The sequence below is a fragment of the Pseudonaja textilis genome, chromosome 4, assembly GCF_049901715.1.
Source record: "Pseudonaja textilis isolate UNSWEBS1 chromosome 4, rPseTex1.2, whole genome shotgun sequence".
NCBI classification, from domain to species: Eukaryota; Metazoa; Chordata; class Lepidosauria; order Squamata; family Elapidae; genus Pseudonaja; species Pseudonaja textilis.
Window position 1 is genome coordinate 90,498,906 of NC_141993.1, and position 14,603 is coordinate 90,513,508.

General features: G+C 43.4%; 1 protein-coding gene across 10 annotated transcripts in view; it reads right to left on the reverse strand.

Moving 5' to 3' along the window:
- Positions 1-14,603, reverse strand: part of LRCH3 (leucine rich repeats and calponin homology domain containing 3) — a 115,587-nt gene that overhangs the window by 67,690 nt on the left and 33,294 nt on the right. For all 10 annotated transcript variants that reach the window (XM_087933704.1, XM_087933703.1, XM_087933700.1 and 7 more), the window contains exons 3-6: positions 5,505-5,631; positions 3,097-3,202; positions 2,803-2,939; positions 694-803 (exon numbers count right to left, since the gene is read on the reverse strand). In XM_087933704.1, coding sequence (XP_087789830.1) covers positions 694-803; positions 2,803-2,939; positions 3,097-3,202; positions 5,505-5,631 — 480 coding nt within the window. The remainder of the gene's footprint in view (positions 1-693; positions 804-2,802; positions 2,940-3,096; positions 3,203-5,504; positions 5,632-14,603) is intronic.

Consider the following 14,603-nt stretch of genomic DNA (forward strand, 5'->3'; position numbering starts at 1 on the left):
CAGGTTAGTGGGATGGGGAAAGAATGGAGATTTTACAGTATCCTTCCCCTGCCATGCCCACCAAGCCACGCCCGCAGAACCAGTAGTAAAAACATTTGAATCCCACCACTGAGCCTCATGCTACATAACTAAACTCCATTTCATGCTGAATAAACCAAATTATTAATATATATATCTTAAACAGAAAACTACCTTGAGCTAGATTTTTTACTCCAAAAGCATTTCATTAAAATAACATTTGATAAAAATAAAAAAATCCAATTTCATTTTTTAAAAAACCCTTTAAAAAAAACACACCATCAATTTTTATCCACCCTGGAGAACGAGCCAGTTCCTCTTTGTTTTAATCTCCCCGTTTGCGTTAGCTCCATTCTAACAGGCCTCAGGCCCCTGGGGCAGCAGGTACAAGGTGTGCCAAGCTGCATCCAGGAGGCTTCAACACTTCACCTCAGTAGGGTGCTATGCCGACAGCTTTGAAGGAGGTTGTAATGATGCAACTAGGAGACTGGGAGTTCTAGTCCCGCCTTAGGCATGAAAGATGGCTGGGGGACTTTGAGCCAACCGCCAGGAAATGGTTAAGAACCCCGAGCAGTGTTTCTCAACCTCGATTTTTAAGACTTCAACTCCCAGAGTTCCTCAGTCGGCGCAGAGACTATGGAGTTCCTCATAAATTTGAAATGTCTGGCTGCTTACCAGGATCCGAAGCCTATCGGTCTCCTGTCATAATCAGGAAGGTCTGGCACCACTTTACACGCTTCCATGTTCAGGTACTTAAATATGTGGATTTTTCCTTTTATACATATCTAGAAAGAGGGTGTGGGGGGAGACAAAGCATTTTTTAAAATTTGTTAATGATTTTATCCCCTGTATTCTATGATTGTTGATTTAAATGTCTTTTCATGTTTCAACGTTTGTATGCTATGAGACGTCCAGTGTTATTGGATAGAAGATGGGCGGCAAATAAATTTCATAAATATATTTCATAAGTAGATAAATACATTTTGAAAGCAACGCAGTCTATATGAAACCTAAAGCTGTTTTTTTAAAAAGATGGGCCAACCAAATGTCCTCTCCTTTCCCCAGACTGATTAAAAAAGATCAGACCCAGAGATTCAGAATCAGATCAGATATAAAACCAACCACTGAAAATTTACATCCTTGGTTTTGACAATAAATTTGAACTCCTTCTGAAGATTGCAGCACCATTCTAGTATGGATCTTAAAAGAAAGAAATCGAACCAGTTCAATATACGATGGCAGGTGGTTAAAGACAGATTGTCTTTAATGGAAGAACATTTCCTATATAAAAGGACATAAATGTCAATTTTGAAGTTTTAATGCCCAATATTTTAATCTTTACAATCTTTCTCTCTCTCTCTCTCTCTCTCTCCTTCTCTCTCAGTTCAGGTATTCTTGGTGGTTTCTTTGTTAACTTGTTTGTCTGAGTTGTACAACGCTAACAGGGCAAGCCACTAGTACAGTGGTGGCTAACCTTTTTGGGCTCCTAGGCAAAAAAATGTGTGTGCGCTTGCACGCTTGTGTGCCACCACCCAGACAATGTGCACCCCCCACGCCCACTACGCATGTGCGCGCAATCCCCATCTACCTCGTGGCCCCCTTACCTACACTGTGCCTCCCAGCGGATTTTCAGCCAGTTTGAGGCCTTTTTCGGCCTGCCAAAGGCTTGAGGAAGGCTTCTGCAGGCTTAAAAATAGCCCCGTTTTGTCACTTCCGGTATTTTTGGAAAAACAGGAAGTGATGAAACAGGGGCTAGTTTTCGGCCTGCAAAGCCCGCAGAAGCCTTCCTCAAGCCTCTGGGAGGCCGAAAAAGGCCTCAAACCAGCCAAAAATCAGCTGGGAAGCATGCGCAAGCGCAGTGAGGTAAGTTTGCCTGCAGCTCGTGTGTCAGCACAACTGGCTCTGCGGGCCACTTGTGGCATGTGTGCCATAGGTTCGCCATCACGGCACTAGTATATAAACAAATTCCATTCCTTTCTAGCACTGATCATGTTATCCAGTCAGGTAATGAAATCAGGAAAACTGAACAAAGCTTAGGCCCATCAGTTCAATGCTGAGCGACAAATTATACCTTCTAACTGCTAAATTCTCTAGTCTTTCTCTGATGGCGCCAGCCTCTGTGTGACATTCCCTGTAAATTGCCAACTGTTTTTTTTTTTACCTGATATACCATTGGTATACCATTGGTCTCAAATGTGATTTCATAATTTGGTTTAATCAGCTACCAATTGCTGTTTCCTTTTTGGACTTTAAATGCCAAAGCCTCAAGCAGACTCTTTGGAGTTTTGTTTCATGATCGTTGCGGGCTTCGGATTAAGTGGAAGCTACTAAGCCTTTAAGAGGAGGTTGGGAATTTGTAAATGTATATTGACACATAAGCAGTGTTTGGGGATGGCTCCAGGCTTCCTAACTAGGCTACTGAAGCATTATTTCTGAATAGGACCATTATGCCCTTGCATAGACAGCATCAATTACCGCAACAGCAAAATAATAGACTGTACAGTGATTTATTTATTTTTTTGCCTCCCGGTTCTGAGGTTTAAATAATAGGATGCATTTCCATGGATCCTCTCTTGTCCAAGTGAGGTCTACCTCAGGAGACTTTGCCCACAAAACACCCATCTAATGCCACAGTCTTAACAGCGATGCAACAGCACAAAAACACCAGAAGGCACGCATGAAGCGAAAAGCCAAGTTTTCTCCACCAAAATAAACGCGTTTGGGTTTAGAGGAATCGCCATTTTAGTCACAATTTAAATTTCAAAGACTTGGAGAATACGTTACCTGGGCGGGGGGAGACTGCAAGGGGTTGTTATCTAAGGTGATTGTCTGTAAGTGCCTGAGGTTCCGGTAACACACTGGGATCGTTGTGATTTTATTGCAGGAGAAATCTAACCGAATCAAAGGCAACTCTGCAAGCTCTGCAAGGGCACACACAACACAACAAAAATGTTACACGTCAACTAATTATGGAAGAAACAAGGCATACATAATCTAACAAGCGAGCCCATTTTCACGAATATTCCACAAAAGAGCAGTGACATTAAAACTTCATTGTGTCTATGTGCATGTTTTTACCTTCAGGTAAATGTACCAGGTGATTCCTCCTGATATTAAGATCCCGCAAGGAATTTAGATTTCCAATCTGGGGAGGGACTGTTTGGATTTCATTGCAGCTGACATCCTGGAAGACAGAGTGGGGGGTGTCAATTTAATAAAATCCATTTTTTCCGCTCATGGTAAGGTTCAAGTCAAAGCATTTCTTCAGAAGGTCAACGTTATTTTAAAGGACTGTCTTTTTCTGGTCACATCTACCCAACCCACCAAGTTGGGAGCAGAGAATACTCCCTGTCTTGTAAGGAGGTCCATCTGGTGGGACCAAGAAGGTCCTCTTCCATAGTAGCTCCCTCCTTCTGGAACATCAGTCCTGCAGAGATAAGATTGGCCCTGACCTTGACACGCTCTGGCAAGCTCTGAAGACCTGATTCTGCCACGGAGTCTGGAGACCCCTGAGGGACGCTGCGTTCATCGGGGGGCTTGTTTGACTGTTGTCGCCAGGAGGCTGGGGTGCTACCGGTTTTATGTTGGGTTTTTTTATCTCTGTAGGCCCCCTGCGGTCCATGAGAGTCAGGCTGCTAGATTCATTTTGACAGACAGTCAATAGATGGAAGGGGGTGGGGGAAGAGACAGAAGTAGATAACTAACTAGATAGCGTGACAGCTACATGAGAGAGAGAGAGAGAGAGGGATGGGTGGGTGGACAGCTAATCTATCTATCTAGATAGAAGATAGATAGATAGATAGATAGATAGATAGATAGATAGATAGATAGATAGATAGATAGACAGACAGATACATACATACATACATACATACATACATACATACATACATACATACATACATAGAAAAAATAGATGGATGGATGGAGAGATGGAGATAGATAGAGAGATAGAGATAGAGAGAGGGGGATGGGTGGGTGGGTGGACAGCTAATCTAGATAGATAGATAGATAGATAGATAGATAGATAGATAGATAGATAGTTAGATAGATAGATACATACATACATAAATACATACATAGAAAAAATAGATGGATGGATGGATGGATGGAGATAGATAGAGAGACAAAGATAGAGAGAGGGGGATGGGTGGGTGGGTGGGTGGATGGACAGATTATCTATCTATCTAGATCGATATCAGATAGATAGATAGACAGACAGACAGACAGACATAGAGAAAGATGGGTGGGTGGACGGACAGATTATCTATCTATCTATCTATCTATCTATCTATCTATCTATCTATCTATCAAGATACAGATATACAGTAGACATATAGACAGACAGACAATCTGAAATGGAAAAATTCAGTCAAACTATAATTCAGCAGGACAGAGACGGAGGGAGCCAGGTTTGCACCGGATGAGGTGGGGCTTTCTCTACTCCTTCAGCCCCCTTCAACGTAACACATGCATTGGGGCCCCAGACTAGTTGGCAAAGCCATGTCTTTCGGAAGGCCAAAAGGATGGGAGCGGATCTGACCTCGGCGGCGGCGGTGGTGGTGGTGGGGTAACATGTTCCAGAGGGCGGGGGCCACAGCAGAAAAGGCTCTGTCCTGGACCCCGCCAGCCAGAATTCCCCTCCCCCTGGCACAAGTGGGATGGGCCAATCCCTTAGGGGTGAGCCGGTTTCTCAGATAGCGTGCTCCATGCCACAATCAGAGTTCTCGGAGGACTACCTGAATATATATGATTAAAACTGATCTGCTGTCCTCTCCCAGGGATCACCACCTTGCTGTTTAAATAACCTCCATGCTTATTTAAACAACCTCATGAAACTTAACGAGAAACCACAAAAATTTGGCAGATGTCCCACCAGCTATTAAAACCTCAGAGAAGCAACACGCACGAGGATTGAAAAGTCAGAGCGTGTTAATGGCAATAAACATCAGTCTTGGGATGTAAAGGGGGTAGGTTACCTTCCTCAAAGTCAGGATATCGACAGAGAAACAGAAATACTTGTTTTAAAAAGAAAACAAGAAAGAAATACTGCTACAGGTAAGCCTCGATTTACGACCGCAACTGAGCCACGAATCTCCATGGCTAAGCAAGACAATACTGTCCTACTGTACGACCTTTTTTTGCCACTGTTGTTAAATGAAACGCTGCAGTTATTAAATTAGGGACACGGTTATTAAGTGAATCCGGATTCTATGTGTATAAATCACTTTTTTCAATGCCGGTCTAAATTCAGTCACTAAACAAAGGGTCGTAAGTGGAGAACGATCTGCGTTTCAGGGCAAACTGTGTCAACTTTTGGTAAACCATTCGCATTTTTATCCACCATTAAGGTGAAAAAATTGACTTCGTGGTAGGTAAAAGTTCTAGGTCTCTTTAAGCAAACAAAAATTCGCCCATCCAATCTCAATCCATCGAGAAGCCCAGAATCCAAGGCCGAGCTCGGGAAAGACACAGGAACCACTTACAAGCTCCATCAGATGTCTCAGATGTCCGATTTCTTCTGGGATGGAGACCAACTTATTGTTGCTGGCGATCAGGACTTTCAAGGGCAGGTTGCACAAGTGGACAGGCAACGTTGAGAGCTGGTTGCGGCTATTCAGGAGAGGGGGGAAAAAAAGAAAAGGAAAGAAATAAAGACGTCAGAATGAGGACCTGCATGGCGTCGGGTCAGAATGCAAAGACCTGATAGCGCATTTTAGTCAGACAAATTCAACAACCTTTTTTTTTTTTTACCCCTAAAGGAAAAAAAATACTTATTTTGGTCCACTTTAACTGAATTCCCAGATTCAAAGACAGTTGTTTATTTGATGGGATCCTTGGTGTGCTCTAAGCTGGGTTGTTTTCTCATAGACCTTTCATTACTAACTAGGTATCATCATCAGTGTTGGGAGAGGGGTTTGCAGAATGAAGTAAAAGGTGGTGGTGGAGGAGGAGGGGGAAGAGGGGGAGGATTGCAGGGTCCGTGGTGCTCTCAGAGCTGGGTGGTTTTCATGCAGACGTTTCATGACCCGTCTAGGGAACATCATCAGTGCTAGGAGGGAGAGGGGCTTGCGAAGAGTGCTACTTGTGGAGTCCTTGTTGCTCTTTGAGCTCGGTGGTTGGTTGGTTTGTTGACATTTCATGACCTAACTAGGTAACATCATCAGTACTACAAGGGGGTGGGGGTTTGCTCTCCAATGTTTATTGGTGTGCTTAAAAAAGTAAATTATTTAGGCACACACACAAAAGAAAGCTGCTTCTTGCTGTATGTATCAGGAGATGCCATTCTGATAAAAGTAATAAATACTTTTGTAGGAACCTCATGAGCTTACAAAACCTGGTAATAAAGTCAAGAGATCCACACAATCAATACAAAAACCATACACGTGGAACCACTGGCCGTGTTCGTTTTTGTTTTTGTTTTTAAATCTACACCAAGGCTAAAGATTGCAAGTCTGCAATTCCACACAATTTAGCTCCAGGAAACAAAGATTGTCTCGAGCTTCTGTCGAGGGAGGAAGCCAGTGTCTCTCAACCTTGGCAACTTGCGTGGCGTTGTAGCTGGGGAATTCTGGGAGTTGGAGTCCACGCATCTTCGAGTTGCCACGGTTGAGAAACACCAGATTAAGCAACGCCTCTGGATGATGCCCTATCCAGCCCAGCGTTCTGTCTCGGTTCGGGATCAACCTTGCACATTCAGGAAGTCATCAGCATGGAGAGGCGGACAAGCATCCCTTTCCGGTGTTGTGGCTAAGGAGGTCATAAGCAGCCACAAAAGTCATCAAGACTCCTGGCTGAACCCACGGGAATTTATGCAGGTCTTTTTGACAGACATCCCCGCACCCAATGGCAGCATAGGGTCTCCCACTTGACCAGAGGGCTGGACTATCCCTAGAAGACCTCCAAAGTCCCTTCCAACTCTGTTATTCTGTTAAGGGTTGCAGGAACTGGGCATGGCTAGTCTAGTGGAGAGAAGGACTAGGGCAGACATGACAGCAGCCTTCCAAGATCTCAGGGGCTGCCCCAAAGAAGAGGAAGAGGTCAAGCTCTTCTCCAAAGCACCAGAAGGCAGGACAAGAAGCAACGGGTGGAAACTAATCCAGGAGAGAGAAGCAACCTCGAATTAAGGAGAAATTTCCTGACAGTTAAAACAACTCATCAGTGGAACAACTTGCCTTCAGAAGCTCACTGGAGGCTTTTAAGAGGAGACTGTGCAACCATTTGTGCAGGGGGTTGGACTAGAAGACCTTTAATCCCCCTTCCAACTCTATTCTTCTGTTAAGTAGTTACAGCATCCTTCCTTTTCGTTTGAATGGATAATCGGCGTCCTATTCAGATGATGCACCTGCCTGAAGAGCGCTGCTCACGCAAGCCGTGGGAACCAGCTCCTCCCCTCTGGCAAAGCCGCCCGGTGTTGTTAAGTCTCCCTCTCAAGGTCAACTGGATTGTGTGTGTGCAGTGCACACAAAGGCTTCTGAAAGGCGACAATGCCTCGCTTGAAAGGGAAAACTCCCAGTTCCAACCATGACCCAAATTTGCTCTGTCCACAATTGCCACACCTCGCAGAGTTAGTAGCCTCAATTTGACTGGCTGGGTTTTTTTAATGAGAAGTCAAGGAACTCAGGACACAAGAAGCTAAACGCTGCATTCTTTGATTTTTGCAGGAAATGGGGCAAAACTGCTGTTATACTCCCCTCCCCCCACCAATCCATTAATAATTAAAAAAAATTAAAAAAATGGGTACAGGCAGCCCTCGACTTACAACGGTTCGTTTAGCGACCGCTCGAAGTTACAACGGCGCTGAAAAAAGTGGCTTTGGACCTCACAACCAAGGCGGCATCTCCATGGTCACGTGCTCCAAATTCAGACGCTTGGCCACTGTCTCATATTTATGACGGTTGCAGTGTCCGGGGGGGGGTGTCTCTGATTCCCCTTTTTGTGTCCTTCTGACAAGCGAAGTCATTGGGGGAATCCAGATTCGCTTAACAATTGTGTTACTGACTTCACAACCGCAGTGAAATCACTTCACCATTTTGGCCAAGGAAGGTGAGAAAACAGGGGACAAAAAATCACGTATCGGATGTTTTGCTTAGCTAACAGAAACGCCGGGCTCGGATGTGGTTGTAATTAAGAGGATTATCCATAATCCATGTTGTATTAATTATTAAAAATGGTTCTGTGACACTGAAAGTGATTTACGTGCGCAGCCTTGTTGAAATGTACATCAATAAAATATGGTTAGGCATTTAGTTCCTCTTTATCCTATTCTAGTCCCTTGTGGATCCACTCAACGACTTTGTATAAATCATCTGTCAATCCATCAAATCCATCTATCAGTCACAGTGGTGGGATACAATTTTTTTTACTACTGATTTGGTGGGTGTGGCTTGGTGGGCGTGGCAGGGGGGATGATATAGCCAAATCCCCCTTCCCTGCCCACCCCACTAACCTGCTTTCCAGCTCTGTTCTCCTGTGCAGGGCAACCAAAGGAGGCCCAGCCGATCAGCTGGGACTCAATGGGAGGCAGAGAATAGAGAGGGTGGAGCCAGTCAGAGGCGGGATTGGCCGGTTCTCCGAACTACTCAAAATTTCCGCTACCGGTGGTTCTCCAGAACAGGTCAGAACCAGCTGAAGACCACCTCTGATCAGTCACCTAAATAGTCAGCCTGCAAACCTACCCTCGTCCTGGTGTGATTCCTATCCCTGTCACACAACAAAATTGTTGGAAGTTCCTGATTGGAGAAGTAAGATTTTAAATTAAAAAAAAAAATCCAGTGAAAGAAGAATTTTAAAGCATCCAACATGATAATCACAATTATTTTATTAAAACACAGGGGTGGGGGGTGGGAAGTGGAGACTAAAAATCCCAGGCCCTCATTGCTCACTTTCCTGCAGCCCTGTGTGGCCTCCAATTGCAAAAGGATTTCCTGCTTTTTTATATAAAGAGGAAATTCATGCAGCTGAGAGCTGGTTGCTGAATACGGGTCCAAGAATTTCTCTCTCTATATATATAAATATATTGTAATCAGCGTGACCTGTACCTTCTAGGCATTGTTTTCTTTGAGATACTCTTTTATTATTCGTACCTGTAAATAAAATATATTTATTCCTGTTCCAGGATATAACCCTCAAGGCGGAATAGAAGAAAAGGCCCTAAGAGCACAGGGATGATCAGGGGCCTGGAAGCTGAACCATATGATGAATAACTGAGGGAATTAGCTGTGAGGAGTCCTTGGCGCTCTGTGAGCTGGGTAGTTTTCTTGCAGACATTTCATGACCCAACTAGGTAACATCATCAGTGCTAGAAGAGAGGGAGGGTTGCAGAGAGGAGGAGGGGAAGAGGGAAGAGGAGAAGAAGAAGAGGAGAAGGACTGTAGGATCCTTGGTGAACTCTGAGCTTGGCTGTTTTCTTGCAGGCATTTCGTGACCCAACTAGGTAACATCATCAGTGCTAGAAGGGGTTTGTGAAGAGGAGGCGGAGGAGGAGGAGGAGGAGGAGGAGGAGGAGAATGACTACTACTGTGGGGGCCCTTTGTACTTTCTGATCTTGGTTGCCTTATTGCAGATGTTTCATTACCCAAACCAACATGAAAGCCTGCTGAGTGACTCTGGGCCAATCACCAGGAGATGAGAGGTTCTAGTCCCGCCTGAGCCACAAAAGCCTGCTGAGTGACTCTGGGCCAATCACCAGGAGACAAGGAGTCCTAGTCCCGCCTTAGCCATGAAAGCCGGCTGGGTGACTCTGGGCCAATCACCAGGAGACGAGAGGTTCTAGTCCCACCTGAGCCACGAAAACCTGCTGGGTGACTCTGGGCCAATCACCAGGAGACGAGAGGTTCTAGTCCCGCCTGAGCCACGAAAACCTATTGGGTGACTCTGGGCCAATCACCAGGAGACCGGGAGTTCTAGTCCCGCCTGAGCCACGAAAGCCTGCTGAGTGACTCTGGGCCAATCACCAAGGGACGGGGAGTTCTAGTCCCGCCTTAGCCACAAAAATTTGCTGGGTGACTCTGGGCCAATCACCAGGAGACAAGGAGTCCTAGTCCCACCTTAGGCAAGGAAGTGACTGGGTCCACCCCCTTCTCTCTCAGCCCAACCCACCTTACAGGCGGGTTATTGTTGTTATTGGGAAAATAGGAGGAGGAAAGAATATTAGATAAGTTCACTCCACTGAGTTACTTCTAAACTAAGGAGGCCAGGATTAAAAATCCAATTTTTTAAACTTATGAATGCTTTACGTAGCATGCATTTTGTTCGAAAAGATCACAACAGGTAATCAACTGAAAGAACGAGTGTGAAAACAAAGGGTCCCCAAACGTTTTTGTGTTGTCATTCGTTCGCCAGCTTTTATGGAGTCTGAAAAAAAAAAAAAATACCACCGTCTGGCGGAAAGTTAGCACAGAGGCACTGAAGGGCCCCTCCTGCTTCAGCGCTATCTCAAGTCTCAGGAAATGTCAGGATCTGTTTTTGCAGCCAGCTGGGAGAAGCCAAACACAGGATGACGAAGCTTGGAATCCGGAGTTTTCCTAGTGGATCGCTACAGGATTAAGAGGAAAAAACTTTGAAAGCAACCATAGGATCCCTTTGACGTGAAATGAACTGCTTTTGAGAAAAGGAATCTGAGCCTTCCCTGTTTACCCAGGGCCAGCGAGCAGAAGAAAACCAATGTTTTGAAGCGAACAAGTATCGGAAGTTGTCCTCTGACTCACATCCTTTTTAAAAAAAAAAAAAATTGAAAGGAAACTTGCTGTAAAAGACAAAGGAAGTTAAGGCACAACTAAATTGCCAAAAAGATCAAGTTAAGACAAAGTCTGATTCTTTTACTGCTGGCTGAGGTATACAAAATAACACACACAACAGAGTTCGAAGGGACCCTTGGAGGTCTTCTAGTCCAACCCCTTGCTCAGGCAAGAAACCCTGCACCATTTCAGACAAATGGTTGTCCAGCCTCTTCTTAAAAACCTCCGGTTGTTGGAGCATTCACAACTCCTGAAGGCAACTGATTTAATTCTTCTCATTGCAAAGAAATTCCTCCTAAATTCTAGGCTGGTTCTCTCCTAGATTAGTATCCACCCGTTGCTTCTTGTCCTGCCTTCTGGTGCTTTGGAGAATAATTTGACCTCCGCTTCTTTGGGGCCGACTTTCAAATATTACTATCATGTGACAGCTAGTCCTTCTTTTCAAGATCAATTCCTGCAACCCTTCTTCATATGTTTCAGCCTCCAGCCCCCTAATCCTCTTTGTTGCTCTTCTCTGCACTCTTTCTAGAGTCTTTTTTACATCGTGGTGACCAAAACTGGATGCAAATATTCCAGGTGTGGCCTTACCAAGGCATTAGAAAGTGGTATTAACATTTCGAGGGATTGTGATACAAAACCAAAAACCTTTTATATAAAATACCTTTTCACAGAATGTGGCATATTACAAAGCAGACACGCTGTAAGATACAAGGCTCTGCAATCAAATCAGCGAGGATCTCAACTGTTCACTGGAGGATAATGATGTATGAAAATATCTACAGACCCCCTCACATCCTGGACATAAACTGATTCAATTACTACCCTCAAAACGACGCTACAGTGCACTGCACAGCAGAACAACCTGATACAAGGACAGTTTTTCCCCAAACGCCACCACTCTGCTAAACAAACAATTCCCTCAACACTCTCCAACTATTTACAAAGTCTCCACTGCTATTACTATTAATCTTCTCATCACTCCTTATCACCCCTCCTCTCCCACTCGTGACTGTATGACTGTAACTTTGTCGCTTGCATCCTTACGATTTATATTGACTGTTTCCTAGTATGATTTGATTGCTTATTGTACCCTCTGACTATTATTAAGTGTTGTACCTGAAGATTCTTGACTCTAGATGGAAGTCTCTTTTCTTTTATGTATACTGAGAACATTTGCACCAAGACAAATTCCTTGTGTTTCCAATCACACTTGGCCAATAAAAGTATTCTATTCTATTCTATTCTATTCTATTCTATTCTATTCTATTCTATTCTATTCTACTCTACTCTACTCTACTCTACCCCACTTTACTCTATTCTTTATTCCAATATCTTATTTGACTGTTTCCTAGTATGATTTGCTTTGCTTATTGTACCCTGTGACTATTATTAAGTGTTGTACTTTCTATGATTCTTGATGAATGTCTCTTTTCTTTTATGGACACTGAGAGCATTTGCACCAAGACAAATTCCTTGTGTGTCCAATCACACTTGGCCAATAAAGAATTATATTGTATTCTATTCTATGAAGAAATCCAGCACTGTTTTTTTATCTACATCACCCGGGCTCAAAAAGTACCCAAATTTTAGAATTCAAACTGTTTAGGAAAAGAAGTAGTTCAGAGACCATTCGAAAACCGACTGAAAACGAAACAGCCGGCCCAAAGCTAAATAAAGAACAGGCCTAACGTGTTTTTCCCCCAGATGAAGAATCATCAAAAGAGCGTCCCCAATTAGCTGAGCTTTAATTTCCATGTGAAAGAAGGGATCTGTACGGGAGGAAAACACGTTTTTGTTTCAGGTGTGGAATGAAATAGGCCCACTCAAACTAGTTGGACGAGACAAGTCAGCCACATGCTACAAAAAAGCACAAAAAAAACCCCACTCAAACCACACAGGTTTTATAGCTAGTCCTTGACTTACAACAGTTCTTTTAGTGGCCGTTCAAAGTTACAAGGACACTGAAAAAAGTGACTTAGGACCGTTTTTCGCACTTACGACCGTTGCAGCGTCCCTGTGGTCTTGGGATCAAAACTCGGATGCATGGCAACTGGTTCATATTTATGACGTGATCCCCTTTTGCGACCTTCTGACAAACAAAGTCAATGGGGGAAAACCCAGATTCACTTAACAACCTTATCACTAACTTATCAGCAATTCAATGGTGGTTAAGACAGGTGTAAAATGGGGCACTGAACTCACTGAACTCACGCCTTGCTTAAGAACATAGGTTTGGGGCTCAACTGTGGCTGTAAGTCGAGGACAGCCTGTATTTCGAACACAGGATGCTGGAAATGGTCCGTCTCACTTTTGGAAGGACAAGAATACCCTGAAGGACTAGATGACTGGGCCGCTGGCTCAAACCAGGCAAGTTTTACTTCTGGGGTCAGAACGAAAGCAGCGCGTTTTGCTCCATACTCCAATCTAACTTATGGAACACACGTGGTTCCCTTTCCCACTTAGCTCACTTTTTTTAAAAAAGGGCCATTTTCAAACATGAAAGGGTTTGTGCTCTTTGGAGCAGAAGACTTGAGAGCTATCTTTCCCACTCGAGTCACTTAAAATAGCTTTTGGAAACACAAAAAAGTCTGCGCTGTTTTGCACAGACACCACCACCCCTTACACCAGAAAGTCTTTCAAAACGGATACTTCACTTCAGGCACGTTTTTGTTAAAATGAAGAGGAAATCTTTGTGTGTGTGTGTGTGTGTGTGTGTGTGTGTGTGTGTGTGTGTGTGTGTGTGTGTGTATCAAAACATCAAACTGTTTAGGATTGTAGCCATTAAGGCAGCATCTTGAATTATCCTTACGATTCATTTGGACTGTTTCCTAGTATGATTTGATGGCTTATTGTACCCTATGACTATTATCAAGTGTTGCACCTGATGATTCTTGACTCTTGACGAATGTATTTCTTTTTCTTTTATGGACACAGAGAGCATTTGCACCAAGACAAATTCCTTGTGTGTCCAACCACACTTGGCCAATAAAAGAATTCTACCTATCTATCTTATGGCCAGAAACAAAAGATAAACTTAAGTTAATACAGAAATGCCGTAATAGATTTATTGTTCACAAGGGCAGGTATAACTCCTGAAATCGAATGCAGGATAACCTTAGGCCCCACTGTGAGAATTAACATGAATAAGATCTGGAAAAGAAAGATATTGATAGAAACACAAAAAGCAGGCTAGTTAGAGCAGAGGTTTCCAAACTTTGCAACTGGTGGGGGGGGGGAGTTTTTTCTCCAGTCAATTATAGTTGGACATTGGAGGCCAAGTTGAAGGAATTAAAGGGACTTCACCTATTTTTGTGACTTTGTTGCTTTTGTATCCCACCCTGGGTCATCACAGCTTGAGAATAAATATGGGAATTAGAAATTAAAAAAGATTAGTGAAATATAGAAAACATGCTAATATCATCAAATATGTTAAGATGGGGATTGTTCTAAAAATTAGACATATTATGTAGATCAGTATTAACTAAAAATAGAGAATCAATACCAATACAATGAATATGTGTAAACTGTAATTGTTATTGCACAAGATATTTGTACACACAGTTTAAATGGAAGATGGATTGTTTGTTTTAAAATAAAATAAAAAATTTAAATAAAAGAAAAAGAAAAGAAAGGCCACTAAATGAACCATTGTAAGTCAAGGACTGCCTGTAGTCTGCAATAATATAGGGCTGTAAGATCTGGGTACCAAGAATGGCCGGTTGAAAAAGAATTGACACCTTCAAACTGGTGGGCTGGAGTAAATTATTGCATCTATCATGGTCATCCACAGCGACCAAGAAAGAGGTGATGAATCGTATAAAACCAGCCACATCATTAGAAGTCAAA